This window comes from Streptopelia decaocto, assembly GCF_964273445.1.
Source record: "Streptopelia decaocto genome assembly, chromosome: Z".
Lineage (NCBI taxonomy): Eukaryota > Metazoa > Chordata > Aves > Columbiformes > Columbidae > Streptopelia > Streptopelia decaocto.
This window is the reverse complement of record NC_138657.1, coordinates 6,675,349-6,691,744: the sequence shown is the minus strand read 5'-3', so window position 1 is coordinate 6,691,744 and position 16,396 is coordinate 6,675,349. Positions and strand designations below refer to the sequence as shown.

Genomic DNA, 16,396 nt, shown 5'->3' with positions numbered 1-16,396 from the left:
GCGTAGGTAGAAGTGGTGTTTCCTAAATTGCCTGTCAAGAATAACTTAATCCTGCTTTGCAGGAATTGCCTGCATCAATGAGACACGTTCATTTCCATACCCATTCATTTAGGAGACTCTCTGCTGAGAATGTCAAAGAGATGCTAATTATTATCAGCTATGGTGATCCCTTAGGAATTAGGCTGAGATTGAGAAACCACATAATTACTGAAGTTACACTATAGTCAAGGATTAAAGTGATGAGTTCTGCTTTCCTTTTTAATTTTTTTCCTTTCCTGGCTTGAGGAACAGCTGTCACAAGCAGTTCTGGTGCTCTTTAGGTGATCATTTTGTGAACAACTTTGCCCTTTTTTGGTCTAGTTTATCTGCTACCAATGCAAGGCCAGGGGCAGCAGAGGCAGTAATTGTATGTGCAGCCCGGTTGTTTCCCAAATAAATAATCCTGGAGAAAATGGCAAGATCCTTGAGCAAGGCACTGATTTTCAATTAAATCATCTGCTTCTTTAAGAAGAGACAGCAGAATTTGGACGTTCAGTTGAGTAACTCTTCGGAGCAACACGTGCTGCCTGGAGTTAACCAGAATTCAATCAGGATATTCTGTTCCATTGACAATATGACTCCAGGAGGAATTTAGGAGACCTCTGATAGCCTCAATATCTGAAAATCTGAAGAAATTTTCATAAGTCCTTACTAGTCTGACAAAAAAAAAAGGAATTGGGTGAATTTTCCTTGAGAAGAGAAATTAAGATTGACAGGCTTTTATGCTGCTGTTGATAAAAACACCCCAGGATAGATAATTTTAAATAAAGGGCAGTTATTTTCCTCAAGATAAATGCCATGTCCTTTATAAGTCTTTCCTGTTTCATTCCAATCCAAAAAGAAAGCTTTTTTTTTTTTAATATAAAATTCTTTATTGTGAGCAAAACACGTTTAAACTGCTAAATACATTTAATTTGGTGATACATGTCAGAGATGTGAATGTTCCTTGATTCTATTTGATACTGATGATTATTTTTTAAATTTACATGTTATGTGCTGATAATTAAACGTGAATTTGGACACTGAGAGTATGTTTTCTATCTCTGTGACGTTATGTCATTGTAGGCAAACAGGTTGCTCATATTTGGAGTGCTTCTACTCATTTTTCGCTTGCTTTGCTTCCTGTATAATTTTATCGCAAATCTAAGCTTTTATTGCTGGTATTAGTCCTTTATTGAGAATAGAGCTTGTACTGAGAGGAGCTAGATTCTGTTTTCTCAATTAGTGAAGGACTGTCATTAATAATTAGACAAGTCAAAGCTGTAGAATTTTCTTTACAGGTGATGATATATAGAGAAAAAAGGTGGGTGGTTTTTTTTTTCAGATTGAAAAGTCAATGTGATAGATGGGAAGATATTTCTTTTTAAATAATTGACTTCTCTTTATCAAAATAAAGTAATGCAAAATTTAGATTATAACTGGGCTGCCTATCTTTAACCAGGCTACTGAAATTAATTTTAAAATGCTTGTAGTTTTCGGAGATCATGATGCTACATTAGCACACTGAACAATGCCAGGATCAGACCTCGGTGCGGGCAGCTGAGCAAAGTTCTCTGCCCCTTTAATTGCGAGTACGTTCCCTGCAAGGGTTTTGCTCTACGCCAGCTCACCCAGGTGAGGTTCTGGGAGTGGGAGAGTCAGTGCTGTTCTGTGTGGCTGCCAGGTGTTGCACACCAAACGTCTTGAGAATGGGTCCCGGCATTTTTCTGTATTAAAATAAAAGCATCTCCTGTTTCCAGGCTGTCGAGGGTTAAGATTGTGGGGTGACAATAACACCCTGGCAGATGTGTTGTTAACCCCCTCTCCCCCCCCACTTCCCCCTTTTTGCCCCTCCCTCTCCCCCTTCCCACTCAGGACAGGCGATTGGGAGGGAAAGAAGGACAGAGAGAAAAGAGTTGGAAAAATTAACAATGTTTTACTAATGCTACTAATAAGAATAGAGAAAATAATACAAAATATACAAAACCAATCTTGAAAGTCTCAGCAACTGCAGAGCTGGCCACCAAAATCCTGGATTAGACTCTGCAGCCAACCGGAGCTGGATTCAGTCTGTCACTGGCCTCAGTTCGCAGGGACGACTCGCAAGGTCCTCTCCTAATGTCGGCCATAAGCAGAAGGGAAAAAGCAAAGGCAAAAAAGGGACGAGATCCTCGTGATCTCCCACTTTTATATGAAGTATTCACGTGAATGCAATGTTATACACAGTTGGTCAGTTTCTTGGTCACTTGTTTCTCGTCGCCCCTCTCGCGAGATGTCCATCCATGCTTATCAATAAGTTTGCATTCCATTGCTAGGTTTACCAAAACATATATCTGGTTCTCCAGGAACATGCAGTTACTATGAAGGCAGGCAAAATTCACTGAAAGAGAAACTTGTTTTTAACAAAACCAGGACACAGGCCCCCAGCTGTATCAGACTGTGTTGATTTAATTTCATCCTTACTCTTCTAAACTAGTGAAAGCTATTTTAAGTTTTCAGTTTAAATTATTTTCTAGGATATCCTTTCTTATTTGAAAACTTCCGCTACCCTACCCACCAAATAATATTGCTCTTCAAAACAAACAACAAAAATACATCAAGAGTTTTTATTTAATGTCTTTAATCTTAGCACAAATATTCTTTTAGTGCTTGAAGTATGATTCCCTTTCTTTCTCTCTTATGAGTCTTGGTTCTTGCAGTTATGCACCTGTGGAAGGTCTGTTATATATTGGGAACATTTCCTTTTCTTGATCAACATTTGTTTTAGGTGGTTTAATTGACTGGATTTCATCAAACAATACTCTTGTCTGTATTTAAACTGATACTATTAAACTGGTACAAAAATTTGTATAGCATTACATAGTATCAACGTAATAAATTCAGTTTTGTGAGAATTGAAGCAACTTTATTTCCTAAAATGATAATGAGATTTAGAAAGAAAAGATTTTCAGAATGAAAATTAGGTTGATGTCCAAGATTTTATCTCATTTTTCCAAATGATTTTGTGTTGACCAATGAATAATATTTTGCTGAAGCTTTTTTTTTTGCTTTCAGTCAAGTACTATAAAGTAATTCATTAATGGGAGTTGTTTTGGCGCTGCAGTAATGGACGTGTGTTTAAAGTCTTATGGTAGCATGATACTTAGAGCTTCAAGTGTACATCGTCTTTTCATCAGCAATTCTCACCTAAGATGTAGTTTGGTTTAGTAGAAACAAATAAATCAAGAAAAAACTATTCCTGTGGTGATCAACCATTATCTATGAACCAGTTCTTGTGGCTATATGCTACTGTTCTACTACCATTCAATTGTAAGATTGCATTCTAGGCTGTCTGAATGAAAAGTCTTCTTGGTATTATTAAAAGAAACATTCTTACAGTAGAAATTGTCGGCTTCATTGCAGAAGTTTACTTGAATCATTTAGGTCAATGTTTTTAATTCTGCTTGTGTTTAATAGGTCAGAAGACCAAAATTTGTTTTCAGGGGAAATAATTACATTGAGATGTTTAGTAGAAGACTGAGACCCTTTCCCAGCCTGAAGTTGGCACAAGTGCAGGGTGCTGCAATGACAAACATTGCTCTTCCATTTTTCTCACTCGTGGACCAGTGGGACTGTTGTAGAAGACAAACAAGTTTTGTGTCTGAACAGTAAAGAGTGCTGAACACGAGGGCCATGAGCACTGTTGCATGTGCTCCATATGCCATGAGCACACAAGTAAAACCACAGAGACATTTATTTGTTTATCGTCAGCATCATGTAGGTTTTGTATAAGTAGCTAACCTCTGGATCTATTTTTGGCAAAAGCAGAGAGTATGGGAGGAGAACAGCAAAGAGGAAGGATAAGAGGTACTGTAGTAAAATTATTCAAGTTTGTTTGGTTCTTGACAGTAAACTATTATTTGTGAATTAATTAAGAAGGGGCTGACTTTAGGACGAGATGTTGGAATATTTAAAACGGTATTAGTGTAAATGTTAGATACGCCACACTGAACATGCTGCCAGTAAACAGTAACTAACAATCATGAACACAATTTTCAACATTTAGCACCGGAAAAGTGTGCATAGCTAGTTAAACTTTAGTGTGGAGAATTAGGCTGTAATTTAACCCTTTTCAGCATTTATTATAGTCAGTGTATCTTGTCTGTACTGGACTTTGAAACCTGTTAATTATCTTGTGCCTTGGAAATATGTCAGCTAATGCCCATTCTCACCCTACAAAGACCTGTAAGTCTGTGATAGTGCATGCTGGTAACTGATATTTAAGCATCTGCTTTGTTGTAAGCGGTGTTTGCCCTGGCTCTAGAGAGCCTGTATTGACATGTTTACCAGTGTTCTTGGTCTGAAACACATTTTTTTGAGAAACAGTGAAAATGTTACTTGTGGGTTGCATATTTTCTTTCTATTTAATTTTCAGTAGACATTTCACATTTTCCTGTGAAAGGAATGAAGAAATAGTACCCATTATTTACTTCTTGCAAAAACCTTTGGTATTGAATCTCAAATTATGGTGTCTTTCATCCATGTGAAGATTAAACCTTCCTAAAAGACACAGAAAGTTCTAATCAGGGAAGTTACCATAACAGCATCAGCCTCAGTCACCACATTATTATTTAATATGTTTCAGTTGAAATGTGTGCAGTTCTGGATATCATTATCTTGAAAATTCGAAGTAATTAAAGATTTTATTTTTAAAGCGGGCATACCAAAATCAAGCATACTACAGGATGTTGATAGCTGGAATTAAAATGTCTACATATGTCCTGAATGCATTATAATAGAAAAGGAAGGGAGGGTTTTAGCTTAAGGAAGGATCCTTTTGTCTTGATGCGTGACCTTCAAGTAAACAACTGTCAAAGCTGAGAGGGAATTTTTTAAAAATGTAATTAATGCATCTTTTCTGAATTTACATGAAAATATTAATGTGAACCAGAAGTGAAATCATCATTTATGCAGTAATGATGGAAATTGAGTAGATGAACCTAGACAGAGCCTGCTTTACTTACTTGCAGCAGAGGAGTCAGTGGACACCTAAACTGGTGTTCCAGTTTTGGGTTGAGAGGTTTCCGGAATTCTTCCTGTTTTCCTTTCAGACTGCAGCTACTATTCTGTCACTTTGAGCCTGAACCAAGGCCACCTGTTCCAGGGCTTCCACTGGTGTTACTGCTTTTTGTGCATGGATTTGCTCCAGATGGATGATTTTTTACTTCACTGAGCTGACGTCAGTCTGTCCATCAGTCTTTCTGCCTGTTGTTTCCAGGGAGGCTCCAGTAAAACCCATAAGGATATACTGCCTGCAGGTCCGCGGTAACAGAACGATTAGAACATTAGAAAATACAGTGCTTGATCACAGTGATAAACTTCTCTCAAGGGTTTATCCTAATGAATATTGAAAATCATTTAATTCTGTTTTGTTCTGAGTGTGTATTACTGCCCATACTGCAAGAGTCTGAACAAAGTCATGCACTAAGCAGGATATTCATGCTCCTTTCCCAGTGCCATGTGCACATCTTCCTCATTTGTTCTGTAGGTGACAAAGGCTGATTTCAGACAGGTGAAACAAGGCTCTGTAGGCTCCCTCTCTAGTTATTCTAGAGCCTAGAAGGAGGAATGAGGAGATCATCTGTATATTTCTGGTTTATAACTGCCCATCTTTCTCCACACTGACTACAAAGACATGCCAAGCAAAGCTTACCTTCCTAGTTTAAATTTGGTGGGTTTGAATTTCTCTTTATGTCATCTGTTTCAACACCAGCTGCTGTCAAATCTGAGCCCATTTTAGCAGTATGGAGATTTTAATAAAAACTATCAAAAAAAATTAAGAATTGTCTTGTAATACTTCATATTCAAGTTCATTTCAACCTTAGTCTTTTTCCTTTTCACAGCAGCAGAACGAAATGACTCCCTTCTGGGTAGCCCAGATGCCATTGATACTGCTCCAAGAAGAAAGCGAAGACAAAGGACAGCAAAGCCTGCTGGGACCGGAGCTAAGGTGGCTGCTTATGAGACTGATCAGCCAGCCAAGGAAAAGTAAGCAGTTTTCAGCTGTATTGAAATGTTTTTACATCTACACATGTGGGAGGGCTTGTGGTTTAGGTTTTTTTGTGTTTTCTTGTGCAGTTTCATATTTCAGGCCAAGTATTGTTGTGTTGCATTCTATATAGTCATTTACAGTAATTTTACCTAACTTTGAATAGAAGTGAATGATTACATTTTCCGGCCCAGTGACTTATTGATTTTAATACACCTCTAAAGAGACAATAGTACAATTCTTCTCTTTGATTGACTTGGTTAACTTTAAGGAAGTAGACTGAAGCTTACTAAAATGGTGTTCTATAGGTTACAGTATAACTGCAAAGGCAAAAGAAGATGCATTTATATCAAGTGTCAAAATAAGATGGACAGCTTCAACTGTGTCATAGAAACTAGCAGCATTTTAAGTGTCTTTTTTCACAATGAGAGGGTTCAAACACAGGAACAAGTTGCCCAGAGACAGTGTGGAGTCTCCATATGTGGAAATAGTTAAAACCCAACTAGGAATGGTCCTGAACAACTTGGTTAAGGAGAGAGCTTGGGCTTGGCAATCTCCAGGGACCCCATCCAACCTCACCATCCTATGATTCTATCTATGTAATTTCAGTGGAAATTAATTCACAATGGTGTTTTTAATAGACCAGAACAGATTTCTTTTGAAAAGAAGATCAGTGGGGAGAAATAACAATTCATTCTTGAACACAAGAGGGTCAGAATAAAAGTCTTAATAAAAGACTTAATAAAAGTCTTTTTCTTCTTATGTCACTCTTGATTTTTGGAAGTATTTTCACGTGATGTGGGAGGTGCTTTGTTATGCATAGAATTACCTCAAAGCTGCAATTTAATTGGTGTTATTTTCTTCAAAAAGTGATTTTTTTTTAAGATCTATGCTAAATTAGATTCGAAAATAGTAATTTTCCCTCTTTCTGTGTAATAGTCAATTGATCGTGAACTGTTTAAATGGACATGGATACAAGTAGACTACAAAGATACTTCCCACGTTTAGCTAAGATTTCTGTTTAAATCAGCAAGAGGTTGTGGCTTGATGCCAGCTAAGAAGGTTTAAACTTACGATCTTGTTTCATTAGTAAAAAAACCTTATTTTTTTAGAATGGTCTAGAAAAATGTCAAATTCTTGTGTTCTTTTAGAGTCTGTTATATTAAAATGAATTATACCCTTTCCCCTTTCTATGTAGTCAGTTTGATTTTGAGAATCTGGCTGTGTTTGCCTGAAATAAAATTTCACTCTTTTTAGTATTGATTGCGGAAGGAAAAACCTATGGAAGCAAATGGTTGGAAAGGAGAAAATAAAGACCTTGGGCTGACTAATCCTCAGCGTATGAATATCTAAGTCCTGTGTGTAGGGGAATGACCAATAGAATAATAGAATCACAGAATGTCCTGAGCTGGAAGGGACCCACCAGGATCATCGAGTCCAACTCCTGTCCCTGCACAGGACAACCCCGCAGTTCACACCATGGATGTTGTCCAGTCCCTTCTTGAACACTGTCAGGCTTGGGGCCATGACACCTCCCTGGGGAGCCTGTTCCAGTGTCCAGAACCCCCTAGGTGAAGAACCTTTTCCAAATGTCCAACCTGACCCTCCTCTGGCACATCTTCCTGCCATTCCCTCGGGTTCTGTCACTGGTCACCAGAGAGAAGAGATCAGCACCTGCTGCTCTTCCTCACCTTGTGAGGAAGCTGTAACTGCAATGAGGTTTCCCCTCAATTTCCTGTTTTCCAGGCTGAACAAACTAAGTGACTTTAGCTGCTCCTCATACAGCTTCACCTCCAAACCCTTCACCAACTTCATGGCCTCCTCTGTACACTTTCCAGTAGCTTTATCTCCTTTTTATCCTGTGGTTCCCAGCCCTGCACACAGTGAATGCTCCAGGTGAGGCCGCACCAGTGCAGAGCAGAGCAGGACAGTCCCCTCCCTGCCCGGCTGGTGATGCTGTGCTGGATGCACCAGGACATGGGTCCCTCTTGGCTGCCAGGGACATGGTTGTCTCATGTTCAACTTGCCGTTGACCAGAACCCCCAGATCCCTCTCTGTGGGGCTGCTTTCCAGCATCTCATCCCCCAGTCTGTCTGTACAGCCAGGGTTGCCATGTCCCAGGTGCAAAATCTGGCACTTGCCCCTGTTGAACTTCATGTGGTTGGTGATTGCCCAGTTCTCCAGTTTGTCCAGATCCCTCTGCAGGGCCTCTCTGCCCTTGAGAGTGTCAACAGCTCCTCCCAATTTTGTGTCATCAGCAGACTTACTAAGTAATTCCTCAAGTCCTAAGTCTAAGTCATTTACAAAGACATTGAAGAGTGCCGGCCCTAAGATGGATTCCTGTACAACCTGCTAGTGACTGGTCCCCAGCCCAACATAACCCCATTAGAACCCTTTGAGCTCAGCCCATCAGCCAATTGTTCACCCACTGCATTGTGTGTTTACCCACTGCATTGTGTGTTTACCCAGCTGTGTGCTGGACATCTTGTCCAGGAGGAGACTGTGAGAGACCATACCAAAGGCTTTACTGAAATCCAAAAAGATCACATCAACAGGCCTCCCTTGGTCAGCCACATGGGTAACCTTGTCATAGAATGAAATTAAGTTTGTCAAGCAAGACTTTCCCCTCATGAACTTATGCTGGCTGGGACCAATGACTGTGTTGTCATTCAGATGTTTTTCAATAACTCCCAGAACAATGTTCTTCATGATTTTGCCAGTCACAGCAGTGAGGCTGACAGGCCTGTAGTTGCCAGGGTCACCCATGTTTCCCTTCTTGTTGATTAGGACAATGTTTGCCAGCTTCAATTCAACTGGGACCTCTCCAGATTCCCAGAAGCATTGAAAAATCATGGAGAGAAGTCTCGCTATGACATCAGCCAGCTCTATAAGCACCTTTGGATGAATCTCATCAGGCCCCATCGACTTGTAGGGATCTAGCTGGAGCAGCAGATCCCGTGCAAGTTCTGCAATGATTGGGAGTTTATCATTCTTGCAGCCATGGTTCTCAAGCCAAGGGCTATGGGGGCCCCCAAGTCCATCTTTGGTGTTGAAGATCGAGGCGAAAAAAGCATTAAATGTCTTGGCTTTGTGTGTGTAGACAATACTGATATTTTTGTTTTAATTCCCTTAAGCGAAGCAAATTTTTAGGAAGAAGAGAGCAACATTATGGTTTTCATACTGTGCAAAATATAGTTACAGAATCGAGTCAAAGCTGAATCTGAAAAATGGCTCTTCTTCTTTTCTATAACATAAGTTGTCATATTTTAAGGCTTACCATATGGAACATCCATTCTATCAGTCTCTATCCCATTTTTTATTTTTACATTAAATATCTATTCATTGTATTGTAAACAACAGGTTTGTAGTACAGGTCACAACGCTGCTTGGTGTGTTTTATGCCGTTTTATGCCGACTGTGAAGGTGTTTCCCTGTTTCTCTGTGATCCTGTGGTGACTTCAGAAATCAAATGTGATATTTCTCAATACTGGAATGTGTTTTTTAAGCCTTTATTTAGTTAAAAATGCAGTGACAGTGCTAATTCTTTGATTAGATAAGAAGATACTAGATTTCCTCATTTACCTGGAACATTACAGAAGTTGAACTGTAGTTATTTCCATTTTGCTGATTATTTTTCTCAGTGTCCCTGCTTAGTTCTTGGGCTTTGAGTTTCATGTTAAGTCTTTTGCCAGCAGCTAATCAAGCTTTCAGTCAATTTGCTTGGCTAATAATTTTCACTTCTCTTCAGCGTGTCAGAAGTAGGGAGTTGGAGAATTAGTATCACAATCTAGTTCGCAAATATAGATGTTTCTTTTTATGAAGCCTTTTCAGTAAGTTGCCGACAGAGGGCTAGATCCTACACGGTGGGAAAGGCTCTATCTTAAGCTGGTCATGCACTGGGGTCCTGCCCAAAATGTATTCCAGTATTGTGTCACTTAGCAAAAATTAGTAACCCAAGCAAACCACCCCAGCCTGCTGGGGCGACGAGGAGGCGGGGAGGAAGTTAACCTCTAAATTCCTTCATCGTTGGAAAAGGTCCATCACAAATATGGAAGATGTACAGCCCTTAGAAGCATGTTATGCTTTTCTGTTTGGCAGGAGGATCAGATGACAGATTGTGATCACATTTGCAAATGCATGAGTGTATCCTGATTTCTGAGCTCTCCTGCACAGACTTGCAGAAAGATTTGATTCTTTACTCGTAATGTAAATACTTCTAGGTGCTATCACATAAAATCGTATCCCATAGTTCTTGCTTTAACAAACTAAAGCTTATTTAGAATTATTTTCAAGTTTTGCTGACATCACCAGTTCTTGTTTCATGTTTGTCAGGCAATGACAGAACAGTTGCAAACCAAACATCAAGAGCATAACGCTTTCTTTATATTGTTGCATCGTAAGTTGATTGACACAAGATCCTAAATCTAAAAGAAAAAATACTTCTTTCCTGATGGAGAGCATCCAAGTTTTTCTTTTCTTTTTGGCTTTAAGGTTGTTTTTTGAAAATACAGTGCTTTCAACACAGTCATTGTTATCACATAATAGGAATTGTATCTTCAGTTTTATATATTTCTCCTAAGATTTAAAGTATGGTAGGAAAGTACCATTTATGCTTAAATTAAAAGCATCTAAAGTAAATACTGAGTCTTGAAAAATGAAAGGATTCTATTTCCGCCCATATTTTAGATTTATGGATGTTAAGGCTAGTTATGTAGCATTTCTCTGGTCCTTTGGAATGAAAATATGTTCTTAGATATGACCAAGCATACTGAGAAGAATGCAAATAAAAATCTGTTTAACATAAAAATTAGAGCAAAAGGAGTACTGCCTTTCTCATGCTTTGTGTGTGGGTGCCGTGGCAGGAAAAGGAGTTGAATTCTATTTGTCTATATAGACACATAGTATTACTGTGACAGTTTTTCAAGGACTAAATCAAAATTTTTAATGAAACTTGGAAATGTGCTTTGGATAATATTAAGCTTAGTGAAAGTAGTATGGACATGAGATCGGCAATGCAGAAGAAGGTTTGCTAAATGAACTGTTTAACTATTTGCTGAGATAAATGTGTTCTTTAGTAGAAATTCAGAATGATTAGTTTGGCAGTGAACTGCCAAAATTCAGGTTTGTCCAGCTCTCTAGCAGGTTGTTTTTAAAATATGAGTTATTCAATGAAAGGAAATGCTTCTTTAGTTAGGCAGATGTTGCTTATATTTGATAACAGTTAAACTATGGCTCACAATTTACTCATTTTTAAAATGTGAGAAAAGGTGGTTCTTACAGTTCAAAACATGATTGAGTCAGGAAGTAAAACAAAATTATTCTGATTCCAGTAAATTGTGATGGTATTGCTGAAGCTTTAACCTAATATCTAGCAATTTCCTAAGGTGCAAAGCAGAGATAATATGTAAAGTCAAGTTAAGATGCAAATTCTACTTTTCACAATTTGCATTTCATACTTGGAGTAGAAAAATTAATAAGAGTAATCCCAATCCACAGTTAGAAATTATGCTTATTGATGCATTATCTAAATCTCTCATGGGATTGCATATGAATAACACTATTAGCTATGCATTCAATATAGAGGCTTAAGTGTATGGCCTGTCAGCCTGAACCCTAACAATAATTGGATGTTTCATTTTGATACTATTGGAACCTATTTGACAGAAAATAGTATCTACCTGACATAAATATAATTTTATAGATAAAGCATAGTCATTGGATACAGAACACTTTGTATAGCTTGGTCAATCTATCGTGACGGAGTACAGTGGAACTCAACCAGTGCTGGAGTCTCTATAGCTAAAACAAAAGTAAATCAGGAAAAAGCTTCCTTTCCTAGTACAGTTTACAACTATTTGTTTTCACAAGTAAAAATCTTTCTGCTTTGTTTATCAAAATTGTATTAATTTAAAGAGGTAAGAAAAGCAAACCTATTTTTCTGTCTTTCTTACTAATAAAGGATCTATTTTTATGGTACCTATTCACACATGGGTTTCCTGGGAGGATGGCTTTACTGGCTAACACTTAAAATTTATTTACATTATTCTGTGTGTTTCAAAATGTAATCCATTCCGGCTGCTGTGTGGTGTTCATGATTTCTTTGCTATTGAATGTGTACATACTGTTGAGGATATGTACAATTGCAGAAGTGGTTTGGGGAAAAGCATCTTAAATACAAGAAAAATCTTATTATGGATGCAAATATGCTGGATTCTCCAGAGAGTAAGAGTAGAGACAAGCAAAAATGGCATTGCAGAATAAATGCTTTATAATTCTGAGACGCAAGTGTTAAGAAATACTTTTAATTCAGTTGACTGGGAAAGAACAGGTATTATTTGCTTGCCTTTTATGTAATGAAATATGTGTTTACACCAAGCACCGTGACTCTGAGTTATTAGTCATTCTGCATGTCAAAAGTTTTGGTTTCATATGTATAAGTCTAGTTTTGTATATTTGATGTGGCTGTTGCTGTCTTTTTTAAAAAAAAAAATCAGAATGTGGCTTTTTCTGTCTCGATGCTTCCTGTTTGATTGATAAAACTGAGTGACTGTCAGAATCAGGCCTACATTTAAACTGAAGGAAAGAGATGCTTCCCCTGCACTTCAGTACGTTCGATTTTGCTGAAATATAGAGATGCAGTAATAGCCCCACTGAATTTGATAGGATCTGTGCCACCACCAGTTTCAGTCTTTCTTTTTTACATATGAATGCTGCTTTTTCAGAGTGCTCAAAGGATTCAACATAGATCCAGGAGTCCTTATAAACATCCGTATGAAGTAACAAAACATATTCAGACTGCTGAATGGGTATTTGGGAGTGTCAGGAGTTGCCAGGGGGTGTTTTGTGCCACCTGTGTTGCCATCATTTGCTCCGTCAGAAGAAACCGAAGGGAAAATATCATTTTCACTTTAAATATGATTTTTACAGTCCTCGTGCTCAGTGTTCTTAAGGTCTGATGCAAGTTAATCACACTTGTAATTATGAGCAGAATTCAGCTGCATAGCTTTTGGTTGTTAATGATAAATGTGTTGGGGTTTGGTTTTTCTGTTTATTTTTTTCATAATCTCATCTCTTTCCGTGCATTCAAAAAGGGATATCATTTATTTGAAAAGAAGCATCTTAGTGTTATATTCCAATACTACAATAAGATGGACTTGTCTTTCTTTTGACAAACTTCCACCCCTTAAAAAGCACTCAGAGCCTGTGGTGTGCCAGGAATCCCTTGGGGATCATCTCTCCGCATTTGTTTAATTTATTGCTTTCAGTTCACATTTTTAACATCCTAATGCAAGGTTTATTTAAAATACATTTCGCCATCACTGGTGATTCAGGTAGCAAAAACATAGATTTGTCCTGGAACTTGGCATTCCCAGAGGGTTACACATAGACATCGGTTATTACTGTCTCACACAACAAGTCATTCTTTCTCGTAAAGCTTTAACCAAGTGAAATTCGGGTTTCACTGAAAATTATACCCTAACCTTTGATAGTCCAGAGGGGGGTATAAAGTTTACACCACAGTTACCCCCTTCTAAAAAAAACCAAAGATATATTTGAGAGTTTATGTTGACATATCACTTTTTTATCCATTAAGCATATTTATTTATAATGATAGACTTGGAGAGAACTTGCAGAGCCTTGCATGGTTTGACAAAGCACTACGGTTACTGGTATACCAGTGAGTCAGTGTTGTGTCTGTGTACAGGAGCGATAAGCTCATTTCTGCTGCAATAAATTTATGGAATGCACTGTTTAGAAAGTTTTTGATAATTAACTCATTGGTGCTGAAATGCAAGCAGGCTAAGAAATCTCTTAGAAAGGGACAGGCAGGTTCATTTGAGACACTAATGTGAGAATCAAACAAAAAAACATTAAATAGCTGACTTAAGTCCATTTTGTATTTCATTCTTGTTCAGCATTTTCTTACACTTGAGATACTACAGTTCTTTCCCTTTTTACCATGAAATTGCCATCAGCAATCGGTTACTGCTTATACCAGACAGACTGTTTTGACTCACCTGTGCAAATATTAAAAATGGTACTGTAACTTCACGTGGCCTGATGGGAGCTTTGATAAATGATACTCCTCTTCTGTGAATATCTGAGGTTGGGTAAGGCTGGAGGAAAAAGAAGAGCTGTGTTTAATACCTCTGTTATGTGACTTGTGGCTGTACAAAAATGGGTGTCATCAGAGGAAAAAAGGATGGAAGCCTTTGATTACGAAGCATAGCAGTATTTAAAAAAAAAAAACAAAACAAAACAAACAAACCTGCAAAAAAGTCTAGCGTAATTGCATATTTGACTGGAATGAATAAGGCAGAAATAAATGCAACACAGTACTGTTGCTTTTCTCTTGGTGGCACCCTGGCTTTCTGTGCAGCAAGTGTCTCTGTTTTAACTGAGCAGTAGATAATCAGGCATCCACCATCCATGCGGGAAGGGGTGATTTGTTTCCATGGGAAGGGCAAAGAATTGGTATCCGCAATCACCGTTTCTCCCGGCTCTCCAGGGAAAGATGGGAAAATATGAAGGCTGAAAGCCTGGGGCAGGGAAAAATGAACATTATCTGCTGACCTCCGAGGTTGCAATTTCTCCTGAGCAAAGTCACTCCGCTCTCTAGTTTGCAGCACATCTCACCAGTTTTTGTCACTAGTAATAGCCTAATAATTGACTGCTGATGGAGAAGTTATTACTCAGTACGACTGACAGGATTCTACCCTGTGTTTTCTCAGGGCACATTCTTTAGAACAGGATTTTATTGCCATGACAAATCTAGTGAGATATATGTCTCAAATGATGAATCTATAATGTACTTCAGTGAAACTGGTAGCTGTGAGATTATAAGAGGATTAAAGAACGGAAACAATATCTTCTTCCATTACCTTTCTGGTAAATTTCGGTGGTTTTTCCCCTTGCCTTTCTAATGAAGCTTTTACATGAGAATGCTGTTTGAACTAAATTTTATATTTTAAGCCTCTCTTAAGTAGGTTGTGGGTTGATATAGTTTAATTTATTACACTAAGGATTAGTTTTGTTAAATACTGTGATCCTGGCTGGGGTATTTTAATGTGGGAGGCAAAAGAATTGCTCCTTAGGAGTAAATTACAGTAAAAAGGAGAAAAGATTGTGTGTGGTTGAGCTAACCAGCGGTGCTGAAATATTTCGTGGCTTTTGGTGTAGACCAAGATACAATATTTTCAGGCTTTTAGGGGAAAAGGTGGGAAGTAAGAAAAGGAGATTGCATTAAAAACAACAAAGACAGCAACATTTAAAATTCCTTGTGCATCTTTGTGATTAGTGTACAGCAGCGAATGTGCACTCTCTTTATGAACACCTCTGGAAAGGGCTCTTGATGACAGTGTCAATTAAACATCCATTGCCTAAAAACAGCTCTTCAGGCAGAATTATCTTCACATTACCTTTAATAGGAAGAAGCAGGTAATGCAGACGCCTAAGATTTTTATTATACGTGTTGGCAGGAGATTAAGAGAAGGCTGATGGAAAGCTTAAATAACCATGCTTGCCAGCTCAGTCCTGATATCAAAGATAGACAGTACGGAAGAGAACGAGATGAAAGCTTGACTATAATAATGAGATAAAGCTGCCTTTTTTATTGTTCATTAGACTGATCACAAAGTATGTCTTCTTTACTGGATTAAATTAGAGTATTTCATATAGCACAACTGCCTGTGAAGACCAGTAATCCTTTAACACATTATGGACCCCAGGAGTCATTCTGGAGAAAATCTCTTACACAAAAATACACTAAAACTGAAAATCTGGGAAATGATTTCACAAACGCTTGCAAATGCTTCTGCTCCACTGAGGTGATTGCTCAGCCTCTGCTCAGTTCAATGCATGTTTCAAAAGTCAGATTCACTGTGTGAAGCTATTAATCTTTTTATTTTTATTTGTATTTGTCCTTTTTCTGTACTTAACTTTCTACCAATCAATCATCCTTTCTGGATCCTTTTCATCTTCTCTGCCCCCCCAGAATGTCCCACCTTAGCAAAGCAGGGCTAAAAGGCTACCACTGAGAATTAGCAACACTTTTTAATTTCTTTATACTAAAATAAGTGGTTAATCCTCTGTATAAAATCCACAGAACTAAATCCATGGAATTTACTTTTCCAATAGTGATTTTGCTACTCAAACAGTGAAGACTGTGTCTAGATTGACTTTTTTCTTTTTTTTTTTAATCTGCTTAATTTCACTCATTACTGTTGACTGTGAAGACCTACATCCAGCCAGTAAGAAATACCAGAGTTAGGTGACCTGATAGACTTCCTGTATATAATGTATAATACAGGGCACATTCAGTTAGATTTTCTGTGACATTCTCTCCATCTC

General features: G+C 38.1%; 1 protein-coding gene across 4 annotated transcripts in view; it reads left to right on the top strand.

Annotated features, from left to right (window-relative positions):
* XRCC4 (X-ray repair cross complementing 4) overlaps positions 1-16,396 on the top strand; it is a 188,137-nt gene that overhangs the window by 116,474 nt on the left and 55,267 nt on the right. For 3 of the 4 annotated variants that reach the window (XM_082074983.1, XM_082074985.1, XM_082074984.1), the window contains exon 7: positions 5,901-6,045. In XM_082074983.1, coding sequence (XP_081931109.1) covers positions 5,901-6,045 — 145 coding nt within the window. The remainder of the gene's footprint in view (positions 1-5,900; positions 6,046-16,396) is intronic. The other variant, XM_082074986.1, reaches the window with a different exon arrangement.